This window comes from Choristoneura fumiferana, chromosome 27 (assembly GCF_025370935.1).
Source record: "Choristoneura fumiferana chromosome 27, NRCan_CFum_1, whole genome shotgun sequence".
NCBI lineage: Eukaryota > Metazoa > Arthropoda > Insecta > Lepidoptera > Tortricidae > Choristoneura > Choristoneura fumiferana.
Window position 1 is genome coordinate 3,977,917 of NC_133498.1, and position 14,507 is coordinate 3,992,423.

Sequence of the window (14,507 nt, forward strand, 5' to 3'; positions counted from 1 at the left end):
ATTAATTTGTGAAACAAAAGTTTGCGAAACTTTGTTTGTTAAATGAATATATTTGTTAAAACGTTTGTTGCCAAATGATTGTATACCTTCATTTCCTTCATTTCATTTTCTTCATTCCCGCCTAACAACGCGCGCTTTTATGCTTAATCTTTCACATCCATTCGGTCAAGCTGTGGAATGATTTACCCTTGTCCCTAAGGGAATCTCCGTTGGTGGCCTCGTTCAGGGTGAGGTTAATGAAATTATGGCTAGACACTGACACCTGAGCTGAGACGAGACTGTGTTTCGCTTTGGTAATTGTTTGTAATGTGCTCTTTTCGTTTTATGCTGGATTTAATTTGAATAATTTTGTATTTATTTGCTCTCTTATGAGTATTGCTGTTTTTTCTCTTTACCGCACGTAATTTTCACTGTCTGCTTATCCTCTATATAATAAAATGTTTTCTCTTAACTAGGTTAGCTGGAAGAGATCCCTTTTTAGGGATAAGCTTGCCTTTGTTCTCCTCTCTGTGTATTTGTTTTTATTTTTATGTGCTAAAGAGTTTACATATGTACAGACATACATTTTGATTAAAAAAACATTTTTGCAAGATAGCCGCGTTAGATCTGTTTTTACCCGACTGCCCGAATGAGTGTTGTGTTTTGCCATGTTCATTAAGATTTTGTTTGTAATGTACAGTCAAGGCGAGGAAACTGAATCATGTATTACCAGGGTGGAACCTTTGTGCTAGTAATGTCATGTTGACATGCCACACATTACAAAACAACTATGACATTAGCAAAATAACTATGAAAAGGTTCCAACACATTGATTCAGATTCTTCCAGCTTCATTATGGGTTCATGTTAGCCAACTCAACGGACTAACTATAAAAACGATTGAATGAAACTCATTATATTTAGGGGTTGTTTCACCACCTATTGATTAATTTTATTTGACGGATAAATGTAATTCCCTCTGTCTATTCGAACAAAACAAACAGAGAAGGCATCACATTTCTCCGTCAAATAAATTTATTCAATGGATGGGGAAACAGGGTTAAGTATATACATTACGGTCTAGACTATGTAAGTAACGTATAGTCAAGTTCATAAACTTGTGAGCAAAAATTTGATCAAAAAAATCTGAACACGCTTCTACGCCGTTAACAATAGAGTCGTGTTCAGATATTTTTGATCAAATTTTTGCTCACAAGTATATGAACTCGACTGTACCTACCTAACTGACAAAAAATCGATAATCTTGTAAGCATCATATTCTTATCAGTGTGTAAATCTTTAAGCCCACATTGATTCAAAGATAATTCTACTTAGTATTCTAGTAAAACGTTTGATAAAATCTTCATAGTATGCGGGACGGATCAAATCATTTGGTATAAAACACTATGTTGAACTCCAAAATAACATCAAATAATTCCCAAGCGCTCAGCTCGCCACTTCACTTTGCCGCCAAAATTAGTCGTTGACAGTTTAACTTTTTAAAATGGGTTCGATTTTGCGCTTTGTTCTCGTTGCTTTCTGCCTAATGAATATTTTAATTGAGACTCGGGGGTCGTTTATTAAAAGTAAGAATATACCGAGGGTCGGGAGGAGTAATGAAGCCGAGGGTCCCTTCGACCTGGGCTCTTTAGGTTACGTCATCAAAACTGCTCCGGCTAAAAACATACCACGTATGGGCAGAAGAAACTACGATTCGGTAAGTTTTGATTTGTTTCTTAGTTATGATGACATCTCGACCTGTATAAGCACACCCTACTGCAGGGCTCAGATATCCTCTCAAAATGAGTAAAGTGTTACACATTCTCGTTAGTAGCACGAGAACATGCTACTATCGAGCAAATGCTACCTATTAGCATGTGTGTACAGGACATGCTACTATCGAGCATGCTTTTTAGTGGCATATATACTCCCTATTAGCGGGAACTGCTATTTTAAAGCATGCTAGTGTTTGGGGGGTGGAAGGGGAAAGGTACTAATAAGCAAGTGAAAGCGTTTGCTTAATGAGCATGCTAGTATTGGTAATACCACGAGAGTTGCAAGCGAAAAAAAAGTTACTAAAAGTGAGTTCGTTATAAATTAATTAATTTATTACCGTTGAATTTGCGAAAAGCCGCAACGACCACGGTTGCAGCCGTAGGCCGTGGATTTTGAGAGTTTTTGGCCTTAAAGCCGTAGAACACGGTAATTGCCGTGGCAACACTGACACTGACTTTGCACTGACAGAGCATGCTATCAAAAGGCATGTGTATCGGAGTGTTTGTTTTGAGCATGCTTATTTAGGAGCATACTTTAAACTAGCATGCTTATTGCTAGCAAATGTAAACAGTCCATGAGCATGCTCATTACTGGCATGCTCATAAGCATGCAGTAACGAGCATGTGTAACAGTAGCTTTATAGTTAACACGCGGGCCTTGTGCGTACCTTAACTATTAAGAATTTTACATACAGTATGGGGGGAGGCTCCAATAGAGAGATCTCTCTCCAGGTAGGTGTTATGCCTGGGGACCGAAGTCCGAAGGAAGAGCGTCGGAACTTGTATATATGCGACCGCGTTGAGAAACTTCTATAGCGCGATGTAGAACATGGTCGGAGTTTCTATCCTTGTTCACTAGATGGCGCTAGGAGTCGCTACAACACAGTATGCACCCTATTGCATGAGTTGCGGGCAACCAGTGCATGCAAGTGGCGAGTTATTTCATTGTAGCTTTCTAAGGGGAAAGGCCTTTATCAGCAGGTTTTTCTTTAACCGTCGAGCTCATAGTAAATCCTACTAATACTATACATGCGAAAGTTTGTATGTGTGCGTATGTTTGTTACTCCTTCATGCCAATGAAAAAGTGGATAGAATGAGTTAGGAAACCGACCGTACCTATTTTAAGTCAAGTCCTACCCGTCTCGTGTGATGTCTGTACGCTGTGTAGAGTGCACGGCTGAAAATCAGCGCGGTGAAGCGTAGTCAGTATTTTGTACCTACCTACCTTTACACCAAATCTAATTATTTATTTATTTCTTTGCAGCAAAACCGTTACGATATTCCGAAATTGTATCAGACATCTGCAGACAGCATTGAATATTATGGAGGTAAAATAGTCAGTTTGGTAGTGGTAGTGTGGAAGTTGGTCCTTCGAGCCAGACGGTCAGATTTAACTTAACTTTATTATTTCCTTTCCAGATGACGGTCAGCCAGGATTTAGTCAAGAACAAATAGAAGCCTATTATAGCAACCAATTGGAAAACATGAAAAGATAATGCAAATACCCAATTTGTATTACAGTTTATACCAAACAAAAGTTCTTGATGTGGCTTAGTTTTCTTTTAAATGTATTTTTTCTTGCTTTTTACTAACATTGTTTTACTCTAGTCTAGTCATTAATTGAATTGCATTAAAATAATCTATAAAAAGTTTTTTTTTATGATTTTATATCAACACCTAGTTAGTCAGTGTCAGAAAAACTGCGTAAAATGAAACTTATACGTTGTCGTGAAGAAAGACGTCAAAAAGAAACCCTTATAAATTAAAAATCCCATTGTACTATCCAAATGTATACCTTACTCTATCGCACTTCGTGGAAAGAGTATCTCCTACCCCGCTCACACCAATCCTATAAGCGTACTCAATTTGGTCGTATAGCACTTTCAGATTTCTTCCACGGATTTTGTGGAAGAAATTTTCTAATAAACTTTGGAATTAACACCTAAATTATTAGTGAAACTTGTTTAAACTAAAATGGTGCTCACCGCGGACATACATTTGCCGGAAGAGTCTGAATTGACTGTCCCCGAAGTCAATTTATCGGGTGCCAGTTTGAGAGCTGGAGCTTTTCATCTCGGAAAATATTGTGAACATGCTAATAATGTGAGTAATTAATTTTAAATTTACGAAGAAAACTGAGTATATTTATGTAGTATATGGGAAAGGTGTAGTTGTTGTTTGGAGAAGTTAAATGATTGCATAATCACAAAAAAATAGGTTATGTTTTGGTCTGTACACGCATAACTACTTTGGTATTTAGCAGCAAAATTATACCCTCGCTAGTGATTCGCGATGACATTATGAAGTTCATAAATATTTTAAAATGAGTCACAGTAACACCTGCAGGTATTGATTAAGATTTAGAAGGTTTTTTGATGAGACTTTAGGTAAGTAGTTTAGTTAGCAGCCAATGTGTTAATCTTGTTTAATTTTCTATAAATGTTTTTGTAATTAGTTAGTTCTGTAGTTGTCGAGATTTTCCCTTCCATAAAAACAAGCAAACTAATAAACAAACACAAGTTTGTTTACCTACCTGTTTATGAGAATACACCATGTTATTTTTGATTTCTGTAACCTTTAAGAGAACATTCAACTAGTCAAATGAACCAAATTTCTGCAGGACTGCAGTGGTCTATCTCTTATTGTTTAAAAGATAATCAAGAATCATCATATATTTATTTTTTATTACAAGAATTAAAATAAATAGTGATAAGGTAATTAAGTAAAAATTATAAGCAATATTCCAAATTAAAATTAACAATAAACAATCATACAATTACAATAATTAATCAAGAATTACAATAATTAATACTAAATGCTCCTTTTGTCCACTCAAAGGTTGACTGGGAAAGATCCCTTAAAGAGATATGTTTGCCTTTGTACATGTATCCCATTAGGGTTGCCAACTTTTATTAGAGGAAATAGATATATCTGATTTCAAAGAGGTAATAAAGAGTGGCCTTTTTGGTTATGATATGAGTTTGCATAATATTACATGACTGGCACTAGTAAGTATAGTAAACATTGTGTAAAAAGAGTATTTTAGCTATTTGTGTTATAGATTATAGAGTACGCTATATGATAGAGTACATACTCTGTTTTAGAGTACGGTTGGCAACCTAATCCAATGTTTGTAAATTGTGTTTGTTTCTCTATATTTATTTTATACAATAAAGAATTTACATACATACATATAAAAATGAATAAAAATGTAGTTATAATATTTTATACTCTGCATACTTTAGCCTTTTGCTCTTTATTATCCAATCACTGATAATTTTACCCCACAATTCCAGGAGTTCATGCTCTGCCGCTTCGAGGAGAACGACCCTCGAAAGTGCATCGCGGAGGGCAAGGCGGTCACCGCCTGCACCATGCAGTTCTTCCGCAAGGTCAAGTCGGCCTGCATGAGCGAATTCAACCAGTACGCCAACTGCATTGATAAGAGCTCTGGAGATTTTAGTTTCCAATAGTAAGTATGTTTAAACTATTTAGTTTTATTTGATAAAAAAAAAGGTCCCCAATTCAATTGTTTTTTCCCTACTTAAATTTTCAGAACTATTATTATCCATCCATCTATTCTATCCATCATGAAAAAATAAATATAGCTAAGTCTGAAAATCTTAATTTTTTTCTCTCTTTCATGTCTTCAATCTAAAATTAATAGGTAACATTTTGACTTCCTAGTCATCCTACTCCTGCAGGGTTCTGCTAAAACTGGATATTTATAGAATCGCGATGATGTATTGTATTAAATAAATATATAACTAAATTCAAACAAAGCCCTTTATGCACCTTGACTAGTGGCCCTAACCCCTCCTCGGCTACTCACTTGGGATCTACAATAACCCCCTGTTTCACCATCTGACGGATAAATGTGATGCTCTCTCTGTTTGTTTTGTTTGAATAGACAGAGACTGCATTACATTTATCTGTCAAATAAAATTAATCAATGAGTGGTGAAACAGCCCGAGTTAAAGTCCTGGTAATTAATAAAAAAAATATTTCCAGCTGCCGCACTACACAGGGTGTCCTGGACAAATGCATGCTGGATAAGCTGGGCCTGGAACGCCCTGACTTCGGGTACTTCTGTGAGGCACGAGTGCACGACACGAAGAGGTGAGTGCTATTACAGGTACTGTTGTACATATTAGATAGATAGATAAGATAATTTATTGAATAATTTGAAGTACAAGATAATAAAACACAATATTTTACAAAAATCTACGTAACACGTGTTTGTATGTAAATGTTACGGAAATGGCCAAAACAGATTAGAACCAATCTTTATGGGATATGAATATGAATATGACCAAATCACGCAGGATGTGGAAATGGCGAATCCATTTTATCATTTGCCTAGACGAAATCGCTCATTTGATCAAATCCCTGTATATTTTATGGCTACGTACACACTACGCGGCCAACCGCGCGGTTTTAGCGCGCCGTCTCTTTCTCAAGCGATACTTTGAAGAGGGACGACAGACTAAAATTGCGCAGTTAGCCGCATAGTGCCTAGCTTATGTGGCCTGGGTGAAATGACAAAAACAGCCAAAAGAGGCACTTCGTTTTTTTCATTTCACCAGATTTTTAGTGATTAGATAAAATCCCTGAAACACGTCAGTGAGTTGATGAGCTCGTTTTATCATTTCACTAGACATATTTAACACTTAAACTCAAACCACTCAAAGGTCGACCAAAAGAGATTCGTAAGTTAATATTAAAGGAATAAGATAACGATAATTTCGCCTTTGTATGTACCTCAACGTAGCCTCAACGTTTGTACAATTTACAAAGTTGAAAGTTTACAGAGATGAAAGCATTCAGAGAAAAGTTCGAACGGAAAAGTACTGTCCGTATGTGGTAGGTCTATAGATTTGTATTTTGAACTGCGTTCGAAATCCCGGATCGGAAACGGAATTCCGAGTATGTGGCGGCCCTTAAGTCGCGTAGAGTCTAGTTTGGAACTGAATACAAACTTAGGATTGTGTATTGCAGGCCGAAGCCCCTGGAGGAGCCTAAGGCGGTGTACCCCGACGCGACGCCCGCGCTGCCCGAAGACGCGGACCGCAAGCCGGCGCGCTTCGGTTCGCGCTTCTACTGGATGACGGAATAAGCGACGCGTGCGTCTGCGTCACACCACTGGGTGAATATTCCAGTAAAGGTGCAACCTCATGCAGCCGCTCGAGGCTCGTTTCCAGGGTCAACTCTGGTCACGTGACATATAGCGCAAAACTGAAAATGTTGAGCTTTATCGCTGGAAATAAGAAATAACCTAACCAAAAAAAAATCATTTTTAATACAATCTTTTTTGCCGACTGTACTTTTTGTTGACTGTACTTGCATTGTCACCCAAACTACATTTGCATACCATTTCCGTCCTGCGGAGACGATCCTGGCTGGACTACCAGGATGTCACTACTAGATTATTGTATTGTCACGATATTTACATAAGTATTCCAAATTTCAAGTCAATCTGTCTACTGGAAGTTGGTCAAATTGAACTCGCAAGATTTGATTACAGACTGACAGACAGACAACGGGACAGGTGAAACTAAATAGAAGCTTGTAAAAAAGATTCAAATTCGGAAAAAAAACTGTTATTTTTTGTTTTCATCCACTCTAATTCCACTAAAGGAGGATAACAAATCAGCTTCCAAGACCAAGATCATTCCTGCAAGCAGCTATCTTGACGCTGCTGTTCGACGCGGCGACTTGGCGCTACTTTTTTGAGTCGCGGGAAATTCAAAATAGGGTCACGTGACCAGATTTGTCGCTGCAAACGAGCATCGAGCGGCTATATGAGGCCGCACCTTACAACGTCATTGGGGCCTACGCTAGGTGACGCGGTTTGCACGGAGCGGTTGGACGCCTGTTAAACAATAGTATGCGCCAGGGATGTTACGGAGTGTCGATTCCGTTTCCGATAAGTCGGAGCTTCCGTTTGATATTAAACATCCGTTTCGGTTCCGGTTCCGTTACTTTTGAAACGGAAGTTATATCGGATGTCAATGCTTAACGCGGCGACTGGACATGAGCGGCGTACATCAAAAACATACAGAGGGCTACTTATGGAACGTTTCAGACACTCGCGATCACAATCAAATAACAGTTTTTGTATGCGACAACTATTATTTGATTGTGTTCGCAAGTGTCTGAAACGTTACGCAATAAACCCTCTGGCTTAGTAGACCTACCCTTAACATCTCGTCCACCTATCACTCAGGCTCCGATTCTGGTACCAGTTCCGATATCGGTTTCGATTCCGTTTCTGGTTCCGATAAAACCACATCCGTTACATCCCTGGTACGAGCAGCGCTAACTGCGTGCGTCGCAGTCGTCGTCCTCCCCTAGACGGATGGGCCATAGTGGCCGGCACGGGATCCCCATCTCCCGCTGACTGTCACTAAGGGGGTAGCATATTATGATTGTTTTTTTTTGGAGTCTTTTTGCATTTTTTATTTCAACTCCAAATTTGTTACTTTTACGGGTATCCCGTGAAACCATATCGAAAATACAAACTGAGACATGGATGCACAGAAAAACCAGAAAAAGAGACCAGCACTGGGAATCGAACCCAGGTCCTCAGCAATCCGTGCTGCGTGCTATAACCCCTACACCACTGCTGAACAAGCATCTGGACACGAATTTTTCCTATGCATACATATCTCAGGTGAGAATGTGACGTCTGTCGACGAAACATAGATGTCGCTAGTGCTGCTGCTTAAGTAGCATAGTAGAAATAAGCAACCTGAGATATGTATGCATAGGAAAAATTCGTGTCTAGATTCCTGTCCAGCCACGGATGGCTGAGGACCTGGGTTCGATTGCCAGTGCTGGTCTCTTTCTGGTTTTTCTGTGCGTCCATGTCTCAGTTTGTATTTTCGATATAGCATATTGCCGCCGTCCTCCCCATCCGTCCGACTCCCAGGGACCCACAGACCACAGGTTAACTACACTGCTCTACACTATGATAGCATCTCTTCTTCTATAATAATAATAATAATCATTTATTCGCTTAAAACATTAGACATACTACTACTACTACTACTACTACTACTACTACTACTACTACTACTACTACTACTACTACTACTACTAGTAGTAGTAGTAGTAGTAGAACTAAGGCTACCGACATAGCCCGAAGAATTGCGAGACTAAAGTGGCAGTGGGCGGGGCACATTGCTCGCAGGACTGATGGCCGATGGGGTCTGAAGGTTCTCGAATGGCGTCCGCGGACCAGGAGACGAGCTGTCGGTAGGCCTCCAACAAGATGGAGCGACGACTTGGTTAAGATCGCGGGATCGCGGTGGATGCGGAAAGCACAAGACCGGTCTGAGTGGAGAGCCTTGGGGGAGGCCTATGTCCAGCAGTGGACGTCTTTCGGCTGACATGATGATGATGATTAGACATCTGGCACGTGAGGTATCCCATCTTAGGCCTCTAGGTTGGCAACGCGTCTGCAATACCCCTGGTGTTGATCTCTTACCATCAGGAGACCCATTTGCTCGTTTGCCATCCAGTCAAATAAAAAAAAAAACACTCGTAAATTACGATACAAGGACGAACTATCTGGCGATCTTCAAACTAGGCTGAGCCTGTATCTTGAGGGCTTGAATTTCTGAACCCAATTTGATCCAAAATCTGAATTCTAGTATTACTTTGTATGTATATCAGAGCCAATATGCGGAGTGGTATATTAATTTCAACTCTCTGTGTTACAGATAAAGCTCGAAATGCAGCACTAATATCTGAAGACTTGACAAGTTATGTATCGACACTTATTTGATGCCAACTATACACACTCCAGTGAAACGTGTGACTAGAGTATACCTAAATTCGAGCTACATTCAGTTAAAGCGAGATAGACGTACGAGCAAGTTCGCTTATTTTGTAGTTGGCGGGGTTTTTCGCTCGAGTGACGTCCAAGTATAAGTAAATATAAGTTACATCGGCAATCTTCGTCCAAGGCAAGCGAACTAATCCAAGGTAGGCAAAATTACAGGTAAACAACTGACTGACGCGGTCATGGCTGCTCAGGATTTTACCGCGCAAACGTACTGCCTTAAAGCCCATTCTCACTTGTCGGGTGTTGGATCCGTTTCGTATCCGATGGGCATATGTGATTAGCTTCATATAAAATGTTAAGCCACTGGAACATACGTTTGAATCCCGGGCACGACATCCGACAAGTGGCTTATAGCTAAAGTGGTTTCGCTCCTTCCGAAAAAATGCTCGCTGCGCATAATCCTTATAACTTATATTTATTGTACAACTGTACGCAAAATATTAAATATATTGACCCGGATAACTGACGTCTTAAATCGAGTTTAGCCTGACATGTTTCGGGCTAATCCGTAGACCTTCCTCTTCGGAGCAACGCGACTCGGCGGCTGCTGCAACACGCGCACTGCCTTACCACCTTACTTTGCAGAGCGATGTTGTTAGTGTTGTGTGCTACCATACATTTGACAGTTATAATGAAAATGACGGATAATTGAGTGCCGGTGTCAGTTTCGTCGGGTAGTCGCGCGAGCAGAGCGGCGGCGTGTTGCAGCAGTCGCCGCGTCGCGTTGCTCCGAAGACGAACTACGGATTAGCCCGAAACGTGTCGGGCTAAACTCGATTTAAGACGTGAGTTATCCGGGTCAATATATTTAATATGAGTGAGTCTCACGGTAGTTTCATGTTCAAAACTGTACGCGAACTTGCTCATACGAATATCTAGCACTTTACAGTAGGCATGCTGTTTTTTTTTGTGTAAAGTAAGGCATTAGACTTTTTTTGAATCTTTATCTAACCTTTTTTTGCAGGACATTAAAATCATGTATATTTAAATATTTAAGCGCAACTGTTTTCTAATGAATTACTTTATTCAATAAGTTAGGTAAATGTAGAATAAATTGTTGAAATATATAAAATGTGTTTTTATACAATCCCAAATATCACACCTTATTTCCTACACCGCCTGTGACATCACTGTGATCGAATAGCGAGAGTGGAACCCACACGTGGAACCAGCTTTATAGCCGGGGGAGGGGGGGGGGGGGTCACATGATCAGGTATGATTCTTTATAATGCAACAGCAATAAAGATTAAGATCTAATTTTTGGAAATCTCACCGGAATTTAGTGGGTAACGGAAGTTTGAATTCAAGAAACGTAAATCGAGTCTAGATCGACATGTTTCGGGTGAATTCGTAGACCTTCCTCTAGGAACAATATGACTCAGCAACACGCGCACACACGAAACGAGAGCTGAACTCGATTTAAGACGTGTCTCACGGTAATTTCATGTTCACCTACCCGCTGAATCTTATTGAGCATATTGAAAATAAAGTTAGCTAAAAAGTTGGTACATTTTTAAGAAGAGATGGTTGTTAATTTTGGAAATATAATTACCTAACCGACAAAAAAAAACGGAGGAGGTTCTCAAGTCGACGCGTGTAATATATATGACCACCCATAACTTTTTACAGAGTCCCTGTTCGACTTTGATAATTCTTTTGTTATTGGAAAGTGTGCACCCACCCCGAAATTAGACCCACATAAATTTGGAAAAAAAAACAACCCTAAGGCGGTACAATTTCTAGATATCCTTCTAACTCATACTCGTAACGCATTGTATGATTAGATAATGTAAACAAAAGAAGTTAGTGTAGTACAGATCATACGAATAAATTAAAAAAATCAAAAAACCCGACTGCCTTAAAAAATACTATTTTATAAAAATAATATTAAATAATGTTTTATTTCACACTTTTTTAATACTTAGTCCTGTAGATTATAACTATTATAATCCATATATTATATTTAGAACGGGCTTATTTTTAGCTTTCATTTGACACCCCGCTCGATAGATTTGAATAAAAAAATTTTTTTGAAAACTTATAATTTGGCGCCAAAAATCTGCCAATTTGTTTTTACAAGAATTTCATGTACCCAGTGTCACTCGCGTCATCAAAACGAATTCAATGATGTATCATTTATCAAAATCGGTTCTGCCATTGAGTAGTTACGAGAGGACATAGGAATAGACATACAAACATACGTGTCAAACACATAACCCTCCTTCTTCGCAGTCGGGTAAAAAGGTGAATTTTCCACTTTAGTGTCGTGTCGACTAGGTCGACGCATCTGTTTTAAATTCCCCTGCATGATGGATCTAGACGAGCATATTTTTTTTCATAACAATATCATACAATGTGCACAACTCATTTAAGTCGTCGTGTGTCACTAACACAAACCTCACTTTTGTATAGAAAAGAATGCAGCAAAAATAAGGTGACCGAAAATAAACGCGACTCACACACAACTCCAAAAATGACACTCGTCTGGCTTCCCGTTATAACCCGCATTTTACTTCCGCCAACACCTAGCGATCAATACAATGGCGTCGACCGCCCCCCAATGCCACCCGAGCGGGTGATTGTCCCCCCGCCAAACGTCGATCGAATCTGTGACGCGCTGACGTGTAGTTAGCGCTAGCGATTGAATCCATTTAAAACAATTAATACATAGCAGTTGAATATAAATATGACCCACACGTACTGTGCTGTGTACAAATGTAAGTCTAAATCGAGAAAAGAGAAAGAATTGCGGTTCCACAAGTTCCCGCGAAACTCGATGAGGTTTGTTTTCCTATTTATATGCTTTTTTTATCCCACTGCGTCGCCCCCACTGAGAATACCGTATACGGCCTCCGGAGAATAATGATAGTGTAGTGTGAGAGTTACGCTACAGTGCGCCAAAGATCATATTAAAAGTGTGTGACGTTTGCACGAGGGCGCTAATTTATTTATTTTAAGTATAAAAATATTATTAAATACTAGCTATTAGGTAAATATTACTAGTTCTTTAATCTCAGAATTAAAATTAGAAAACCAGTTACAAACAACGACCTTCACGAGGAACTGTAAATAGTGAAGTTTTGTAAGATAACCGCGTCAATTCCGTTTTTGCCACATTCATTAAGATGTTTGTCGCATGTAAAACGGCCATTCATTATCATTTATCAATCATATGTGCCGTCTCCGTATTGCAGGAAAAGCGACACGGTAATTAGACTCGGTGCACAGATGAATGAGACAGGCCGATTGCCCTTTCTCTTTATCTGTGCACTCAATCTAATTACCGTGTCGCTATTGCGGGAAAAAGCGACATGGTAATTAGACTAGTGCACAGATGAATAAGACAGGCCGATTGCCCACTCTCTTTATCTGTGCACTCAATCTAATTACCTGTCACTATTGCGGGAAAATAGGTAATTAGACTAGTGCACAGATGAATGAGAATGACCGAAAAATGAATTTATTTATATAGAAGACGATGCAGTTAACAAAACTTATTGATTTCTTTCTAGGCGCGAAGCGTGGATAGAAGCATGCGGTAGAGCAGACTTGAAATTGAAAACTGATCAGCAACTGAACAATATGAGAGTATGTTGCTTGCATTTCGAAAAAAATATGTATCGTTATGGAGAGAATCAGCTGATTGATGTTGCTGTACCTACGCTGAACTTACCGCCGTCCTCGGCGTTTTCTGTGTACATTCAAACAGAGCCTATTGAAGAAAATAAAATTTCGACGAATCAAGAATTTCTAGTGCCCTGTGTGAATATTAAAAAAGAAGCTACCACAGATACAAATTCCGGTTATGGGGCGGGACATCCTAGCGAAAATGAATATAATGTCAAGAGGATTAAAGTTGAAAACGATATTGAAAGTGGAGATTATACTGGGGGAGGATTGGGGACACGACAGATGGATCCAGATGTTACAGTTGAGCAGTTTTTAAGGGGTTGCGAGTTGTATCTGACACCTGAGTTGAGGCAGTATGTTAGAACGCAGATAATAATACCGCATTAACTACATTAATTTCATTTGCTTTGCATTACCTTCTACTAAAGTTTCTGTTTCTTATTTCGAAGGTTGTTACGAATAAATGAAGTATACGAAAGTCGAAGTTCGTGTCGTACCGCCCCTTTCACACTCGAATTATAGTAGATTATTGTCGTGGCCTTGCGAGTCCGTTTAACTAATACGAAGCCAGCAATTGCTATTCCAGCCGAGACTAATATAAAACTTATCTCAAAAATGGTGAATAATTCCGAAAAAGAATAAACTTTTTCTCAAAAAACATTATAACATTTAATTTTATTTTTATTTCAATGTTTCCCGCCTTTTTTTCATTTTAAATAAACAGCAGGTGTATTTTTCCACCAAAAACACTACAAGCTGTTTCAGACCCAATAAAAAAAGTCCGGAGTTCCAACAAAATATCTGATACCGGCCATTAGACTTGGCTGTATAGGACTTGTGCAAACATTTCCATGGCCTTTTTAACCTTAAATAAAATTTGTGACTGATTGGGCGCGCTAATTTATTATTGTCGAGCTAGCGCGCTTGCAATCTTTTTATCTTTTTAATTTTTCGCTGACCATACACTATGCACTGATATGATAATAATATGTAAAGAATAATGTCAACTTTTACGGTCATTTTTGAGAAAAAAAAATATAAGCGTCGGCAGGATGGTACGAAACGATACGAACTTCGATTTTCGAATGTCGTAGTAGCCCTGCTAAAGCCCAACTACTCAGATTAAGACCCTGCTATGGATAGTCGTTTGAAGTACTTAATCAAATTTCCCAGGTGTCCCTTTATAAAATTTTGACTCGTATTGAACCAAGGAGGTTTGATTTTATGTAAATAAATGAAACTGTTGCGATATGTTTTTGTTTTCTTTACCAAATT

General features: G+C 39.0%; 3 protein-coding genes across 4 annotated transcripts; all 3 read left to right on the forward strand.

Moving 5' to 3' along the window:
- Window positions 1–1,390: 1,390 nt before the first annotated feature.
- LOC141443411 (uncharacterized) lies at window positions 1,391–3,402 on the forward strand. The gene is made up of 3 exons (XM_074108671.1): window positions 1,391–1,695; window positions 3,018–3,081; window positions 3,173–3,402. The coding sequence occupies exons 1-3, from the start codon at window positions 1,483–1,485 to the stop codon at window positions 3,247–3,249; spliced, it is 354 nt and encodes a 117-aa protein (XP_073964772.1). The 5' UTR covers window positions 1,391–1,482; the 3' UTR covers window positions 3,250–3,402.
- Window positions 3,403–3,595: 193 nt separating this feature from the next.
- On the forward strand, window positions 3,596–10,667 carry ND-19 (NADH dehydrogenase [ubiquinone] 1 alpha subcomplex subunit 8). Of its 2 annotated transcripts, none has more exons than XM_074108670.1 (5): window positions 3,596–3,856; window positions 5,050–5,225; window positions 5,765–5,872; window positions 6,752–6,917; window positions 9,478–10,667. In XM_074108670.1, exons 1-4 carry the CDS (start codon window positions 3,728–3,730, stop codon window positions 6,867–6,869), a joined length of 531 nt encoding a protein of 176 aa, XP_073964771.1. In that variant the 5' UTR covers window positions 3,596–3,727; the 3' UTR covers window positions 6,870–6,917; window positions 9,478–10,667. The 2 variants fall into 2 exon arrangements, with proteins under 2 accessions (XP_073964771.1, XP_073964770.1); XM_074108669.1 differs by having other exon boundaries at window positions 6,752–6,899; window positions 9,478–10,666.
- A 1,541-nt stretch (window positions 10,668–12,208) lies between these two features.
- On the forward strand, window positions 12,209–14,483 carry LOC141443482 (uncharacterized). The gene is made up of 2 exons (XM_074108802.1): window positions 12,209–12,383; window positions 13,115–14,483. Exons 1-2 carry the CDS (start codon window positions 12,289–12,291, stop codon window positions 13,617–13,619), a joined length of 600 nt encoding a protein of 199 aa, XP_073964903.1. The 5' UTR covers window positions 12,209–12,288; the 3' UTR covers window positions 13,620–14,483.
- The last annotated feature ends 24 nt before the right edge of the window (window positions 14,484–14,507 follow it).